General features: G+C 42.4%; 1 protein-coding gene across 3 annotated transcripts in view; it reads left to right on the top strand.

The window, feature by feature from the left end:
- Positions 1-13142: 13142 nt before the first annotated feature.
- TBC1D9 (TBC1 domain family member 9) overlaps positions 13143-15938 on the top strand; it is a 115465-nt gene continuing 112669 nt past the window's right edge. For all 3 annotated transcript variants that reach the window (XM_049632202.1, XM_049632201.1, XM_049632203.1), the window contains exon 1: positions 13143-14183. In XM_049632202.1, coding sequence (XP_049488159.1) covers positions 14054-14183 — 130 coding nt within the window. In that variant the 5' untranslated portion in view covers positions 13143-14053. The remainder of the gene's footprint in view (positions 14184-15938) is intronic.

The raw sequence follows: 15938 nt of genomic DNA, 5'->3' as shown, positions 1-15938 counted from the left end.
AGGACATTCAGGATTTTTTAATCTTTGTGCTTCAATACAAATAATACCACAACAAAATATTTGCACATTCATCTAAAATACATTCTTAGAAATGAGATTCTGGTTCAAAAATATTTGCATTTTTAGATGTTGTATGTTTATTTTATAGAAATTGCCAAATGCAAACATTCTTCTGACATCTGGAGACAGCAGGAGGCATTTAGTTGGCTCCCAGGCTGTACCTTTCCGTGACGTCATTATCAAAGGTCTTTCCTAAACAACCTGCATAGTCTAAATGCCATATGATTAACCTGAACTTGACCAAGGGAATCAACCTGGAATGCTAGGTCACAGAGGAAGTCACCTGATCTGCTGAGCAAACAGGCCTTCTTTCTGTTATTACTCATGCCTCTAGGACTCTTTCCTCTTCCAACCTGCTGCCACATGAATTGCTGTAACTCAACTCTTCAGATTCTTCTCAGCTTCTACCTAGGAAGAGAAGACAAGGGGAATAAAAATTTAAGGACTGTGTTTCACTCCCACACCTAGGGAACATGCTTAGTTTTCTTTAATAAGCCTTGGGGAGAGAAGATTATTTTCTTGAGAAAATGTTCAATGTATTCATTGGCACTTTGAACAGAGCTGGACTGCTTCAGAGGATCACACCAGTTTGGCTCACGTGAGTCAAAAGTATTTCAGCTTTTTATTTTCTGTATTCCCTCTGTGGAGAAGGAAAGTGTTGAGAACCGTTTGCACTAATAAACTCTTCCAAAAGACCTGAGAGCATGAGCATTTTCCCAAGTCTAGATATTTTCCCTCATACAAGTGGATCCCCTGGAGAAGTGACAAATAAACCCTGATCAAGTCTTACTAGATTCATGTGATGTTTTATTTTATTAAAAAAATTTTTTTTTAATGTTGGGCTGCCTGCGTGACTCCATCAGTTGAGCATCCGACTTCAGCTCAAGTCATGATCTCATTGTTCATGAGTTCGAGCCCCATGCTGGGCTCTGTGCTGACAGCTCAGAGCCTGGAGCCTGCTTCCGAGTCTGTGTCTCCTTCTCTCTCTGCCCCTCCTCCACTCATGCTGTCTCTCTCTCTCTCTCTCTCTCTCTCTCTCTCAAAATAAATGAATAAACATTAAAATTTTTTAATGTTTATTCATTTATTTTGAGAGAGAGAGAGAGAGTGCAAGGGGGGAGAGAGGAAGAGGGAGAGAGAGTTCCAGGCAGTCTCTTCTCTGTCAGCACAGAGCCTAATGCTGGGCTCGAATTCATGAACTGGGAGATCATGACCTGAGCAGAAGTCAGACACTCAACCAACTGAGTCACCCAGGTGCCCCTAGATTCATGTGTATGTTTTAAACCTTGATTTAGTGGTTTGAGGTACAGAAGCACCAGGGGATTTGTAGTTTACTAAAATAACCACACATTCTAGTCCATTCAACAATCCATAGGGGCCTTCCTGGGCTTTTGGAACATTTCTCCTCTTGCTAAAATTATCTTGCATTTGTTACCATTGGAAATAAACATCATCTGAAATGTCTTTGAGTGAAGTTAGTGGGGTTTTCTGATCCTTCAGCTTGAAGTGTCACCTCAGAGAATGCTAATGACCCTGACTTAAGGTCACACAACACATGGCCTTCTCCCTCTTAATGCTTATCCCAGTACAATTTTATTTTATTTGTTGATTAATATTTAAATCCTACCTCCTATGAGTTTCTTGAGGGTATAATAGTGTTTGATTTTCTTCAACATGCATCTAGTACGTCTTTGCTAACAGTTAGTAGATTCACACATTAGTTATAAGCAGAGTCCAACAGTGAATGCAGGATCATAAGGGTGATTTGGGGCCCAACGTAAAACTGAGAGATGAGTGCAAATCGTCTCTTAAATTAGAGAATGGTGTCAAAGAATATATTAATCCAGGACTGAAAGCCCATTACCTAGATCTCACAAATATATATTTAAGTAAATCCGTGGTTTGTCTAAAAGAAATAGCCTCCTGCTAAAGTACCCTTGTTTGATCTATACCAGTGGTTCCCAGAAGTGTGGTCCCTGGTTCAACACCACTGGGAAACTTGCTGGGAATGCTCATTCTCGGGCCTCAGTCAGACCTACTGAATCAGAAATTCTGGGGGAGGGGCCTACCAGTCTCTTTTAATAAGTATCCAGGTGGTTTTGGCACACAAAAATTTGAGAATGACTGAGATACACAAATCTTATCACTTTCAAATGGTAGAAGGAGGCAGACTCATGAAAACATGGAGTCTAGGTTTCTTGCTGGAAATGTAAACAAAAAATGAAAGAAAGAACTGGACCGAAGTCTGCACAGAATTTTTAGCTGTGTTCAACAGTTCAACAGTTCCCTGCCTTGGAGACAGCAGCCGCACCACATTTTCAGCCTCACTGACATCACTGTTTTTGTACAATCTCATTTAGGGCCTCGCCTATCTGCATACAAAGCCCTGAAAAGTCCCTCTCATACCAAAGATGATCTGAGAATAATTGCATGACCTAAAAAAATTTATTGAGATAATAATATTGAGACAAATAATGTAATATAAAATAATAGTGATAACAGTCAATATGGATAGAAAAGAAGTAGAATAAAATTAAGAGCGCAGGCTAGGTTTAAGCTGCTTGGTTTTGAATTTTGACTCTATCACTTTCTAGTTGCATGACTTTGATCAAGTTATTTTACTTTTTGTAGTTTTGTTTCCTCATTTATAACCAGGAGTTCAATAATAGTTTATTCAGTTCCTATTTCATATAGTCACTATGAGGATTAAATGAAAGAATATATATGGCCTTGGCACATGGTTCATGCTCAATAAATATTAACCATATAATATGCAGAATGTGTACACACACACACACACACACACACACCCTGTCTTGCCCCCATGGCCTTCCCAGGTTGAATCCCAGGTAGTGCGACAGCAGAGCTCTTGCTGTAAGTTTAAGATATAACAGATGGTGCGAGGGTGGGGGTGGGCGTCGCGGCGCCTGGGTGGCTCAGTTGGCTGAGCGTCCGACTTCAGCTCAGGTCATGATCTTGCGATTCATGAGTTTGAGTCCCGAGTGGGGCTCTGTGCTGACAGCTCAGAGCCTGGAGCCTGTTTCGAATTCTTTGTCTCCCTCTCTCTCTGCCCCTCCCCTGCTCACACTCTGTATCTCCCTCTCTCTCAATAAATAAACATAAAAAGAAAATAAAAATAAAAGGTATAACAGACGGAGTGTCTGTGTGGCTCAGTCAGTTAAGCACCCGACTCTTGATTTTAGCTCAGGTCATTATCTCATGGTTTGTGAGTTCTAGTGCCATGTCAGGCTCTGTGCTGACAGCAAGAAGCTTGCTTGGGATTCTTTCTCTCCCTCTCTCCCTGCCCCTCCTCTGCTCACGCTCTCTCTCAAAATAAGTAAATAAACTAAAAAAAAAAAAAAAAAAAAGGATATAACAGAAAGAGAACTGAGTGCTCTTCCAGGGAAACTATTAGCCTCAATGAGAAGACATGCCCAGCCTGCTTTCCCTACCCCTTCAGTAGCACACATCCTAACATGTTGAAGCAGGTGTAACCAGGAACTGTAGTCAATGTGTTTCTGGTGAGAAGGTGAACCTCCCAGAGGCAAGAGAGGGGTCCAGAAATTTATGTCTTAAGAAATAAAAATTACCAGCAGGTCCAGAAGTGGTCCCGTGGCTGGGAGAAAGGAAGTCAGAAGGACGTGGAGTGACTCCGGGGTTGGGTATGGATCCAGCTACACCTTGGAGGTCACCAATGCCAAAGAGCTGAGCTGGTCCTGGCTGACAAAGTCTGGTGACTATCTGAGGGACTTCCCTGAGAAGAGGAAGAATGCTCAGGTAACAAGCAGCCAGAAAGACAAATGTTCACCCGGACTCTCTTTGAGCTTTTTAAAATGTTTATTTTTGAGAGAGAAAGAGAGACAGAGTGCAAACAGGGGAGGGGCAGATAGACATGGAGACAGAATCTGAAGCAGGCTCCAGACTCTGAGCTGTCAGCACAGAGCCCGTTGCTGAACTTGAACCCAGGAACCACAAGATCATGACCTGAGCCGAAGTCAGACGCTTAACCAACTGAGCCACCCAGGCGCCCCTCCCTGAGTCTCTTTGTATAGCGGCCTCTCAGCAAAGAGGGGGATCAAATCCATAACAGTACAATGCTGGCAAAAACCACATTTAACAAGACAAATCTATCATAACAAACAGGCTAGGGGAAAAAAAAACTATTAAGATGACATTAAATGCCCATATTTTTTAGCTGTAAAAAGAGGTTCTAGAAGACATCTGTTTTCAAAATATGTCAGATTCATCAATGTGTGAAGCAGCTGTGCCAGTAGGTGACCCTTCTGTTTAGGAGACACTGTGTCTGCGTTGGCAGCAGCAAAGGAGAGGTTACCACAAATTTCACATAGGAATCCTGTATCCCTTGTAAAGGGGAAAATTTAGAATCACTCGCATCGGCTGCTTCCCTTCCAACTTGGAGCAAGATGCTGGGGTAATCAGCGAACGTTTCATACACTATCACGATCTTTCCAGGGCCTGGTCTGCACATACATATATAAGAAAGTGCAGCATGAAGAGATCTCTTTCCTCCACCCAGCCCTGTCCTTGCACACCGTAGGGGAAAGAGGCCCTAGTCACCTTCACTTTAACTCTGCATCGGGAATAAGCAACAAAGAAATCTTCCAAATACAGGTGCACAGCCATACTGTCTCAATATAGCACCTGGCTGTGGAAATAATGATGTCTCTTTGTCCGCATATGCTTATATGCACAGATTGATATTTGAAAAGATGTTCCCCCAAAAAGCCAATTGTTATCTCTAAGTGGTGATATTTGGGGACATTCTCCTTTCTCTTTTATACTTCTCTGCCGTGCTCAGTTTTTAGAAAAAACATTTATCATTTTTATAATCTGAAAAATGAAGCTATTTTAATCTTGGGGAAAAACATTATTGTGTGTGTTGAAAGCCTAAAATGTAATAAAAATGCAGAGTCACATTACTATGTTGCACCCTAAAAACATAGTGAAAGGCACTTTCATGCAAACATAATAGATGAGGTTGTGAAGAAGTATGCACTGTCCATGCTGCTGGGGGGAAGAAGTGGATAGAATCTTCCTAGGGAATAATTTGCCAATGTGTGTCAAGAGCATTAAAAAGGTGCATTCTAGAAGGTCCAGAAATTCTGCTTAGGAATCTATATTAAGAAAATAATTAAGGGGAGCCTCAGGGATGGCTCAGTTGATTAAGCGTCCGACTCTTGATTTCAGCAAGGTCAAGATCTCAGAGTTCATGAATTCAAGCCCCATATTGGGCTCTGCACTGACAGCAGGGAGTCTGCTTGGGATTCTCTCTCTCTCTCTCTCTCTCTCTCTTTCTCTCTCAAAATAAATGAATGAACAAAAAAAATAAATATGCAAAGACATAATTAAACATGTTCATCACAGATCAGCTTATAATATTTTATTTTTTAATTTCTTTAACATTTATTTATTTTTGAAAGACGGAGAGAGACAGAGCATGAGCAGGGGAAGGGCCAGAGAGAGGAGAAACACAGAATCTGAAGCAGGCTCCAGGCTTTGAGCTATGAGCACAGATCCCGATGTGGGGCTTGAACTCATGAACCTTGAGATCAAGACTTGAGCAGAAGTCAGATGCTTAACCAACTGAACCACCCAGGTGCCCCTGTTTATAATATTTTAAAGATGCAAATAATTATGGCAGCTGAGTTAAATAAATGAAGGTACATCAAATAATTAAATAATATACAGTTAATGAAATGAATGATATAAATGTACTTTTTTTAATATCTGGGGATGTGTTCGCAATATTGTTATGAACAAAAGCAAGACATAAAAATTTGCTTGTAGTGTGAACCCATTTCTGTTTAAAAAGAAAAACACACTACATAACCTGTATATTTACATTCTTTTCTTTCAGCTTATCTGTTTTGTCTAATTTTTCTACAATCAACATGATTTACTTGTGTGATTAGAAGTTAAATAGCAAGAGGAATATTAATCAAAAATGTTCAAATTTATAAAATAGCTTGTGTGATCTCCTTTACACACACACACACACACACACACACACACACATTTTATTATACTGATGGTTACTCATTCCAGGTTTTAATAAAGCCTATACATGATCTGGTACCGGCTTCAAGGATAGCCATAAAAATATTTTTAGAGTTGGCTTAATCAAATGTAATCTCTAATATAGTACTGTTTCATTTAACCACCAACCAGCTGTCTTTATCTACAATTCTGTGATTTTCTATTGGCATATCCGAGATAGATTTTCTCATTTCTTTCAAAAGGTTTCTTAATTGAGACTTCATGTTAAAATCCAAGGGTCACAGTTTGTAGGGAAGGTTGCATTCAAAAGGTACATATTTTTGTATTTTAAATATGTGCCTCCCATTTCGGTATTCTTAGGTGAGGGAGGGCTGGTTCTGTATAATGGAAGAAAGAAGAAATTAGGTTTTAAAAAGTTTCATTCAGGGGCAGAATGTCTAAGCTTCCAATTTGATTGACTGAGTCATTCCCATTAAAAGCAAACTGTAATTTTCATTGGAATAGAAATCAGTGTGATTTAACACATCCCTTTTTATGGAAGATTGCATTTCACAGCCTATAAGAAGATCACAAGTGACAAAAAAAAAAAAAAAAAAAAGCAAAATTCTCACCAGCACAATTTTATCATGAAAATGCCTATTTAGGTCTATATTTTATACAAGAAACCAAAGACGTCATTGAAGGGCAATACATTCTGTAAAAGAAACCTCAGTGATAAACGCCTGACGAGAGTATTAAGAGCCTTGGGGACAAATGAAGAGTGAGTTATTTTGTTGACTTTTCCCCAATTCTGATAAAGATAGCTCAACAACCAGCTCTCATGCTTATTTTTTAAGAATTAAGTGATCTGAATTATTTCTCCCTTGGTCCAGAGAATAAGTTTGCTTTCCCAGTTAATGTTTTATACCTACAGTTTTTCAAAGATTTGCAGTGTTCAGATTATTTTCTGTTTTATAATCTTTGGTCTGAAGCTCTGAGAGCCTGGAAATTAAGAGGTAAAGGGTTTAAATATAGTTGATAATTTGGGAGTTTGAGTGATACGTTGTTGTTTGGTGTTAGTAATGATGCCTGGATATCCCTCTTTCTTTTAAATCATTTAGTCAAATATATAAAAGTGATTTAAAGATTTGAGATTCAAGATAGAATATAGTATTTCTCTTGTAAGAATGCTGTCAGTATAATAAAAAGACAATTCTCTTATTTGAAAAGGAAACTGCAGGGGTGCCTGGGTGGCTTAGTCAGTTAAGTGTCCAACTTCAGCTCAGGTCATGATCTCACAGTTCATGAGTTCAAGCCCCATGTCAGGCTCTGTGCTGACAGCTGAGGGCCTGGAGCCTGCTTTGGATTCTGTGTCTTCCTCTGTCTGCCCCTCCCCAGCTCACACTCTGTCTCTCTGTCTCAAAAATAAATTAACATTAAAAAAGAAAAGAAAAGTGCATTTTTTTCCTTGAATTTTTGAATTAGAGAATCTGTGTAAAATTGACCATCTTTTTTTTTTTTTCATAACATTCATATGTGTGAATCAAAGTATTTTATTTCAAAAAGATCATTAAAAATATTAGTTCTTATCCTCAGAGGAAAATAGTTGTATTCCTCTACTTAAAAAAAGAAAAGCCATGGGGTGCCTGGGTGGCTCAGTCGGTTGAGTGTCCAACTTCGGCTCAGGTCATGATCTCAGGGTTTGTGGGTTTGAGCCCCGTGTCAGGCTGTGGGCTGTCAGCTCAGAGCCTGGAGCCTGCTTCAGATTCTGTGACTCCCTCTCTCTCTCTGCCCCTCCCCCACTCATGCTCTGTCTCTCTCTGCCTCTCAAAAATAAAGAAACATAATCAACAAATTTTTTTAAAAGAAAAGCTTACTTATTAGGTTTATAGGCACATGTGTAATTCAGAAAAAACACTATTATTGCCGATATCAATGTTCCAATCTGCTTTTTACTTACATTCACGTGTTTGATACTAATATTTGTGTTGATTTAAAAAATCCTGTTGATGGTGGGGTTTTTTTGCATGTTTTTAACAAGCAAAAAAATGGACAAATTAGTCATTGTCAAAAGACCAGCGTGACTGTGGGGAAAAAACCATCATCCTTAAAAGGAAAGAGGAGGCTATTTCACAATCTTCAGAACACACAGCTATATACCAGATTAAAGAGTGTTTGCCTTTTTGATATGGCTTCTTGGCTTACACAAAACAGGGGAGATGTCAGACATTTCCCAGCTAATGGAGTAATCGAAGGCCAAGTAATGGGTCAATGCTCAGTGACTGATTTTACAATAAAAATGAACCTACAGTGAGACTTTGTGAAGTATCAGTTGCATAAGATATGCCCACATACATAGCTGCCATATCTTGATAATCTCACCAAATGGCAGCCAGTCATAGGCTAGGCAGCAACCTAGTCCTTGGACAAAGAGATAAGGTGAGCCAATCCATTTCCCTCTCATGAATTAGAGCTCTGAAATACCTAAAGATTTTAGTTAATGGTGGGAGCTATGGCTTGAAAGCAATGACAAAAGATGGAACCAGAGAAACTTTCATGAGCCACATACATGCTTAAGTTATAAGAAACAGAAACCATGGGTGAGGAGAGGACACTGGTCAGTGAAAAGAATATACTAAAATAAATGTGTAAAGAAAAGCAGAGATTCAGAGACAGAGAGAAGGCGAGTGGTCGAGCAAGCAAGAGAGGGGTTGGTCCCAGAGCTTCTCGAAGTTTTCTTGTACTAGTTTAGTCTGTGTGAACTCTTGCAATAACATCTTCCTTCCTTCCTTCCTTCCTTCCTTCCTTCCTTCCTTCCCTCCTTCCTTCCTTCCTTCCCTCCTTCCTTCCCTCCCTCCCTCCTTCCCTCTTCCTTCCTTCCTTCCTTCCTTCCTTCCTTCCTTCCTTCCCTCCTTCCCTCCTTCCCTCTTCCTTCCTTCCTTCTTTCCTTCCTTCCTCTCTCCCCCCCCCCCTTCTTTTCTCTGGTAAATTAAATTATCAAAAGGGTCAAACCACTAGTAGGCTTTAGAAGAAAACAAAACAAAACAAAGTATGTTACATTCATGCAATATAACATTACAAACAAGAGGATATAGTCTTTAGAAAACAAATTGTCTGTAGCAGTTTACCTAGTGGAACTCTGTTGTCCAGGCTTGCCCACAACCCTCTCACCTTATTTTGGTAATAGATCTTTGATTTTCCTTTGGGGACTAACCCACACCCACTGATCTGTCACCTCTGCCACCACCTGTCCAGGATGGGGATGAGACTCAGTTCTAGCCAATCAGTGGATCCTGACACTCAGACTACAGTCATAGATAGATAATAGCCATGACAGCATTATATAATTTTGAATCACTTTAATTCTAAAGAAAAATGTAACAAATAATGTGTGGAGAAAGAAGGAAAAGGTGCAGTTAAGATTTGGGGGCTTATATAACAGCAAAAAATAAAGAGACCTAAATAAAAGACCAACTTCCAAACTCTGCTATTAATTACCTAAGGGACCTGAGTCAAGCCCTTCCCTTCTCCGAGCTTCAGTTTCCTTATTCATGGTATGAGGAGCTCAACGCAACTGTAATCAGGGTCTCTTTTCCTTCCTAAATCTCTAAGCCTTTCTTAAATTTAGAAATTCAGCAGTCAAGTCCGCACCTCCACTTTGGGCATTTTCAGAAGTGCAGGTGCTACGCCTTGGTTTATGACAATGATCTTTTCACAGTCTTGGCCCTCAGGGAACTTGCAAAGGATGATTTTGAAGTAGGCCAAAAATCTCCCTTCCCTTCCCTGCGGTCTAAGCTTTTGACCTTATCATTCCCAACCATTAAAACTTGTCCTCTTTAATGACAGTTAATCAGGAAATGAATCTCTGTGACACCTTGCTTCATTTTTTTCTCCCCTGGAGACTTCCTGTCTTCTTCCCTTTCTTCATTCCAGGAACACTGATACATTTGACAGAGGTCATCAGGCCACATGGAAAGAAATGATGTTTTATTCATAATTGATTTACAGAGCATTTCAGAATTCAAAAGGTGGACCGATCCACTAAATGGAGGCAGGGTAGTTCTATTACAGATTCGAGGTATTTTGAAGGATCTTTCTCCTCAATGTGCAGTATATATAAGGATGGTCTTGGCTATGTTCAGCCACTTAAAGTTGAAAGAACCCAACTGTGGCTTCTGTATCATCAATTAGCTCTATTACTTGCAGACTAGACATTCAGGTGACTGGTTGATCTAGTTTTTCCAGCTGGATTAGCAGCTCAGATCCAGTGTGAAGGTCTCTTCAGATATCAAAGCTACTGTAAAGTCTTGGATCTTTGAAGCAATGATTACCCTTCTTTAACCCAACCAGTAAACCTTCTTTCTACCTCCCTGGACACTAGAAATTCCAAATACCCTACTGCAGCTCCTGCCCTTCCAGGTTGGATAAGGAAAGTACGGCACTTAAAAAATGGTTCCTGTTAACATGTTACTTTTAGCTAGGAGACTGGGGAGTAGTTGGCACTTTCTTACTCCCCTGGGTGAATTCTCTCTGCAGAAACTAGAACCAAATTTATTACTGACTTGCCCACTCTTGGGGCTGCTAGAATTGGGAGGTGAGAGGGTGTGGGCAGAAATACAGTGCCCAAGACTCAACAGTATTTCCAAGGGTGGTGCAAATCCCTAGAAGGCAAAATGAAGGATTTATTTGGAGGGGCGAGGACAGGGAGGAAAATACACCACTGTGAAGATGAAAAGCAGAAAATGTGGAAACAGTGTAGGAATGAGGGTGTAAGAAGTGCCAAAGACAAATTTACTACCCTCACAATTTTGTTTCAATCAGATCTACCCACTAAGCAGTAAACTCATTGATTGCTCCAAGGGGTGGGGGGCATAAGAACCTTATCTGGGTTGACTTTTCCAAGTGGGGAAGGGGAGAGTAGGAGATCTCAGTGAGACACAAAGACTGTGGTATCATTTACCCCTACCTTACCTAGGCATCTGTTGAATGCTTTTCTTCTTTAAGTGGTTTGAGACAATCCTTGGACTTAAAACCAATGAGAATGAATTGAATGTTAAAAATACCCACTTCACTGAGGAAGTGATTGGATTAATTAGATTCTCTGTGTTATTTTTAGTTCTGGTATATTTGATTGTCTTTTTTTTTTTTTTTTTCTTTTTTAAACAAAGCTACACTTTAGCAAGTGAGCAGTTGGCAGTATGAGATGAGTGAACTGCCATAAACTCTTTGTAGCTTCCCTGATTCTTTGCAATGCCTGCTACTACAGGTTATCACAATTCATTATAATAATAGAAACCCCGATTTCCTGGAAAGAATGTGCTCTCTTTTTTTTCAATTTTTTAAATGTTTATTTATATTTGAGAGAGAGAGAGAGAATGAGTGGGGGAGGAGCAGAGAGAGATGGAAACAGAATCTGAAGCAGGCTCCAGGCTCGGAGCTGTCAGCACAGAGCCCGATGTAGGTAGGGCTCAAACTCATGAGCCATGAGATCATGACCTGAGTCGAAGTCGGATGCTTAATGGACTGAGCCACCCAGGTGCCCCAAGAATGTGCTCTAACTCTTTCAAGAAACTAGAAAATAGTTAAGGACTTAAATTTTTTTCTCCTTTTGGTGTCGAATCTTGCTCTCAAAACAAGTTTTTGTAAATTTGTTTTGGTTTTTATTGTTAATCTTACCTTTAATCTTCATGAAGGCAAGGATTTCTATATGGTTTGTTCACTTCTGATCCCCAGGGCCTACAGGATAGTAGACATTCAATAACTACATGTTGAATGAGTGAGTGAGTGAATGAACCCATGAATCATAAGTAAATAGCACTTTGGTACCTATCAATACAGAATGCTGAGCTAGGGTTAGGGTTAGGGTAGAGCTATCAAGTCACAACTTTGAGCGGTATGATGACAACATTCTAAAAGACAATATGAAGGCACTTAGAGTTTAAAAAAAATGCTAATTACACAAAATGAAGGAATTTTTATGGAAGCACTTCAAAACATTAGAAGTTATATAAATATATTATTAGTTAAACTTTTGCATATGTATGACTTGCAATCTTAATGTTTATTGTGTTTGACTTGCAATTGATTCCACTAGTAAAGGCGCTGTGCTATGGCCAAAGATGCCAAGTGAGATTTTCGAGTCTCTGTTAAATATGTGAAGTTTCCACAAATACCTAGAGGTCTGGTATGTTTCCTGAAGAGGCAGAAGATCAGGCGATGTGATAAGGTAAAGAGACACTTCCATTCCATCAGAGTTCACTGGGGAGGAAACCAACAGCACAGAGGCAGCCTGTGTTAAAATGGCTGGGATACATTCACTTTGCCATTTGAAGGAATTCAGCAGTACAGACGAGAGCTACATAAGCAAAAAAGCTCAAGTCCACACAAGAAAGTCTTATCTGAATGCTTTGCTCACTTGGAAAAGAATAAGTCTAGGACTGTCCGACTTCCACAACAAAGCAGAGCTTTGGTAAATTCCCATCATCTAGGAAGTAGAGCCTCTTTTTGCTAAGCTAGCTATCTGCAGATCTCCTAGGTGTAAAAAAGAGTGAAAAAAGGTCACCAGATATATAGGTAGATGGGCTGTGATCACAGGTCTTGAAGTATTGGGGGAATGTAAAAACCATCTAGCGATAAAGCTTGGCTTTGTTGGGGGGCGTCTGGGTGGCTCAGTCGGTTAAGCTGGTCTTTGTTCTGTCTCTGAACTCAATGATTAAAAAAATTTTTTTTTATTCCATCTATTAAATGTGAATATATCCGTGAATTCTGCCATTCCTGGTCCTCGGAGCTCCAAATGCCTGAAATAGGAACAGCTGTAGTGTGAATTAGTTGGCCTAAGCTCTTGGGCTGCTTCCAACTTCGCTACTGCTCATGCCCCTCAGGTCAAGGAAAGAAGTGATGTAATGCACTTAGCTGGGCCACTTTAATTACAATGCAATGGGGAGGGGGAGGGGTTACAGGCGGTGACAAGTTTAGCGCATGACTTGCCCTGGGATGCAGGAAACAAAAACACGGACAACCATTGGCTGCGTCCACTTCCGACCCGGTATCTAGCTCCAAGTCTGGAACCTTGAAACACTTATTTCCTGGGAAGAGGGGTGGCGCTAGCCCACAGAGCGTCAACCATAAACATACGGCACACACACACACACACACACACACACACACACACACGGAGGCTGGCAGCGTCCTCCCCGCTGAGATGGGCGTGGGGCCGAGCGCTTGGCCCACGGTCCCCAGAAGGTTCCCCCAAAGCCCGCCACAGCAGCCGGGCTCAGCGCTCGGAGCCCGCGGAGGACCCGCGTCCGCGGAAACTGGTGTCACTCGGGCCCGCTCTAAGTGAGCCGCGCTGGCGTCATTCATTCGCAGTGTCCGGAGCGTCCTTCCAGCTGCAAGCGGGGCTTCGCCGCAGGTGCCAGTGGCCCCGACGCGGAGCGTTACCGCGCGGTGACCTCGAGGGCGCGGAGCGGCTAGAGACTGAGGAGATCTGGAGCTCGGCTAGGTGCTGCTGTAGCAGCCGAGCCCCAGCCCAGCTCGGCGCTCGCCGCGGGGCCGTGTCGGCTGCAGGCTCCCGCAGCCCTGCTCGCCGCCGCCGATCCGGATCCCGGGACTGAGCGCCACCACTTCCTCCTCCTCCCGCTCTTCTTCCTCCTCCTCCTCCTCCTCCTCCTCCCGCTCCTCGCGCCGCCGTGGGCCGGAGCCGGGCTGCGGGGCGGCGGGCCTGGGCGTCTGCGGCCGCGGGCTCGCGGGGGGCGGCGCCGCCGCGGGGAGGATGCTGCTCGCCGCACCCGCGTCCTCGCCGTCCTCCCCGGCCGCCCGCGGGGGCTTTGTTGTGGCCCGGGCTCCGCGGACCGCCGCCTGGTGAAGTCGCTCTTCGCCGCCGCACCTAGCGAGCGGGAGGGCGCGCGTGTGCCCGGGAGTGCGCGCCTGTGCGCGCCGGTGTGTGCAGGACCTGACCCTCGGGCCCATTGTGCGTCCGCCCGCGGCGCCCGGGAACATGTGGGTGAACCCCGAAGAGGTGCTGCTGGCCAACGCGCTGTGGATCACGGAGAGGGCCAACCCCTACTTCATCCTGCAGCGGAGGAAGGGGCACGCGGGCGATGGAGGCGGCGGCGGCGGACTAGCGGGTAAGGACCGGCGGCCAGTCCCTGCGGGAGGGGCCGGGAGCGCTGCGGCGCCGCCCGAGGCCCTAGGCTGCGGGCGCCCGGGACGCCGCCCGGTCCCCCGGGGCCGGGCGACCCGCCCCACTTTGGTGAGCGGAAGACCTCAGGAGTCCTGATTTTTCAGTCTGTGAAAGAGATGATTCTTCTCTGACCCTGTCAGGCTATGGGGCCCTTCGAGTACCGGGTGCCCCCTAGGTGGGTGATGTTGATGAGATTGGAGGTGGGGGAGGGTGGGGGGAGCAGCCCTTATGAATTAAATGCAGCACTTCTTCCTACCTCCCCACCCTCCTTAAAAATTATCGTTTTATATATGGGCAAGAGAGGCAAAGGATGGTTCATTTTTACTTCATTCTCTTTACTGATCATGGCAGGATCAGGTATAAAATGCTCTTTTGTTTTCAGGGAAGCAATCAGTAAGAGACTGGTGTGGTCATTTCCTAGATTAGTTATGACTGAAGAGAATGAATAAGGAAAAAGGATACTGTTGTTGTTGTTGCACCTAATAAGAACCTAAGAAAGCAAGTTACCTGATTGTGAAACGAATTAGCGCTATAACTGCATTTTAACTAGTTTAACTCAGTCACTTACCCGAACCCCCTCACAAGGTGTTATTAATACTGTAACTATTACTGAAACCATGCCTTATCATTTCGGGATTATAAAATCAGACCAATATCCCAAGTAGTGCCCTATTAGAAAGGTCTTCGTTATTAACTCACGAGTTGTCTTGCTGGGAGGTGACCAATAATCTTGAACTCATACCATACTGGAGAAATTGGACCTTCCCCTCCCCATGGTGATTAGAACGAAGAGAACTGGGATACTTTTTATAGTGAAGAAGTTAGTTGCAGAAATAGAAGGGAGAGGTTTAACCAGGAAAGAGATTGCAGAAAAGAGATGAACCTTGACCTCTTCAGAGTCCAAAATCTATCACCCTCTGGCAGTTTGCATGCTAGCTAAATTGTGGCTTTCAAAATGCCGTGCTATGAACTAAAAATTCTCAATGTGGTACGTATTTAGTTGAGATTGTAGTTTACAGGCTGGTTTTCTCAAGATTAAAATTCAAGTGGCACATTTTATGGCATATATTGGTTTGAAGGATCTTGCTAGTATATGGTATGGCCTATGGCTAACCTGATTTTTCTATACATTTGCTGCCATGAAAGAGAAGGCAATATGCAGAGCTCCAGACCCTGTTCTGGAAATTCTGATTAGTGGCCTAGAATCAGGATTTTCCAGTTCATTTTGTAGAAGTTGTCTAACTATATACGCTAATATGTAGCTTGCGTATCTAAAACTGGGATCAGCTCAGATTGTCCTTTTTTAAACCTAAAACAACAATGTAAAGTAGATAGTTTATTATATTAACAAAGAACATTTCCTACCTGAGGCTAACTGTCCTACGCCGTGTAACTACTATGTAGTATTTATTTTCTAGAGTCATTTGCAATAGATTATGAAAGATTCGGAGACGCAGAACCTTCTTTTCCTAGTTAATATTTTTATTATGTTCCTACTGACTCTTAGAGCTATAAGTAACCATAGCCCGCTTGGAATCTCATTATTGATAACTCACTTCAGAAAGAAAGTTACATCTTTTTAATTGGAAAATTGTCATTATTGCACTTACTGCAAGAATAATTGAGATTATCATCATGAGTAAAAATATTACTGCCAACTAAGGCTCTTTTCAACTAACATAGGAAAAATGTCTGCTCT

The sequence above is a fragment of the Panthera uncia genome, chromosome B1, assembly GCF_023721935.1.
Source record: "Panthera uncia isolate 11264 chromosome B1, Puncia_PCG_1.0, whole genome shotgun sequence".
In the NCBI taxonomy this organism is placed as follows: domain Eukaryota; kingdom Metazoa; phylum Chordata; class Mammalia; order Carnivora; family Felidae; genus Panthera; species Panthera uncia.
This window is presented reverse-complemented; position numbering and strand designations above follow the sequence as displayed.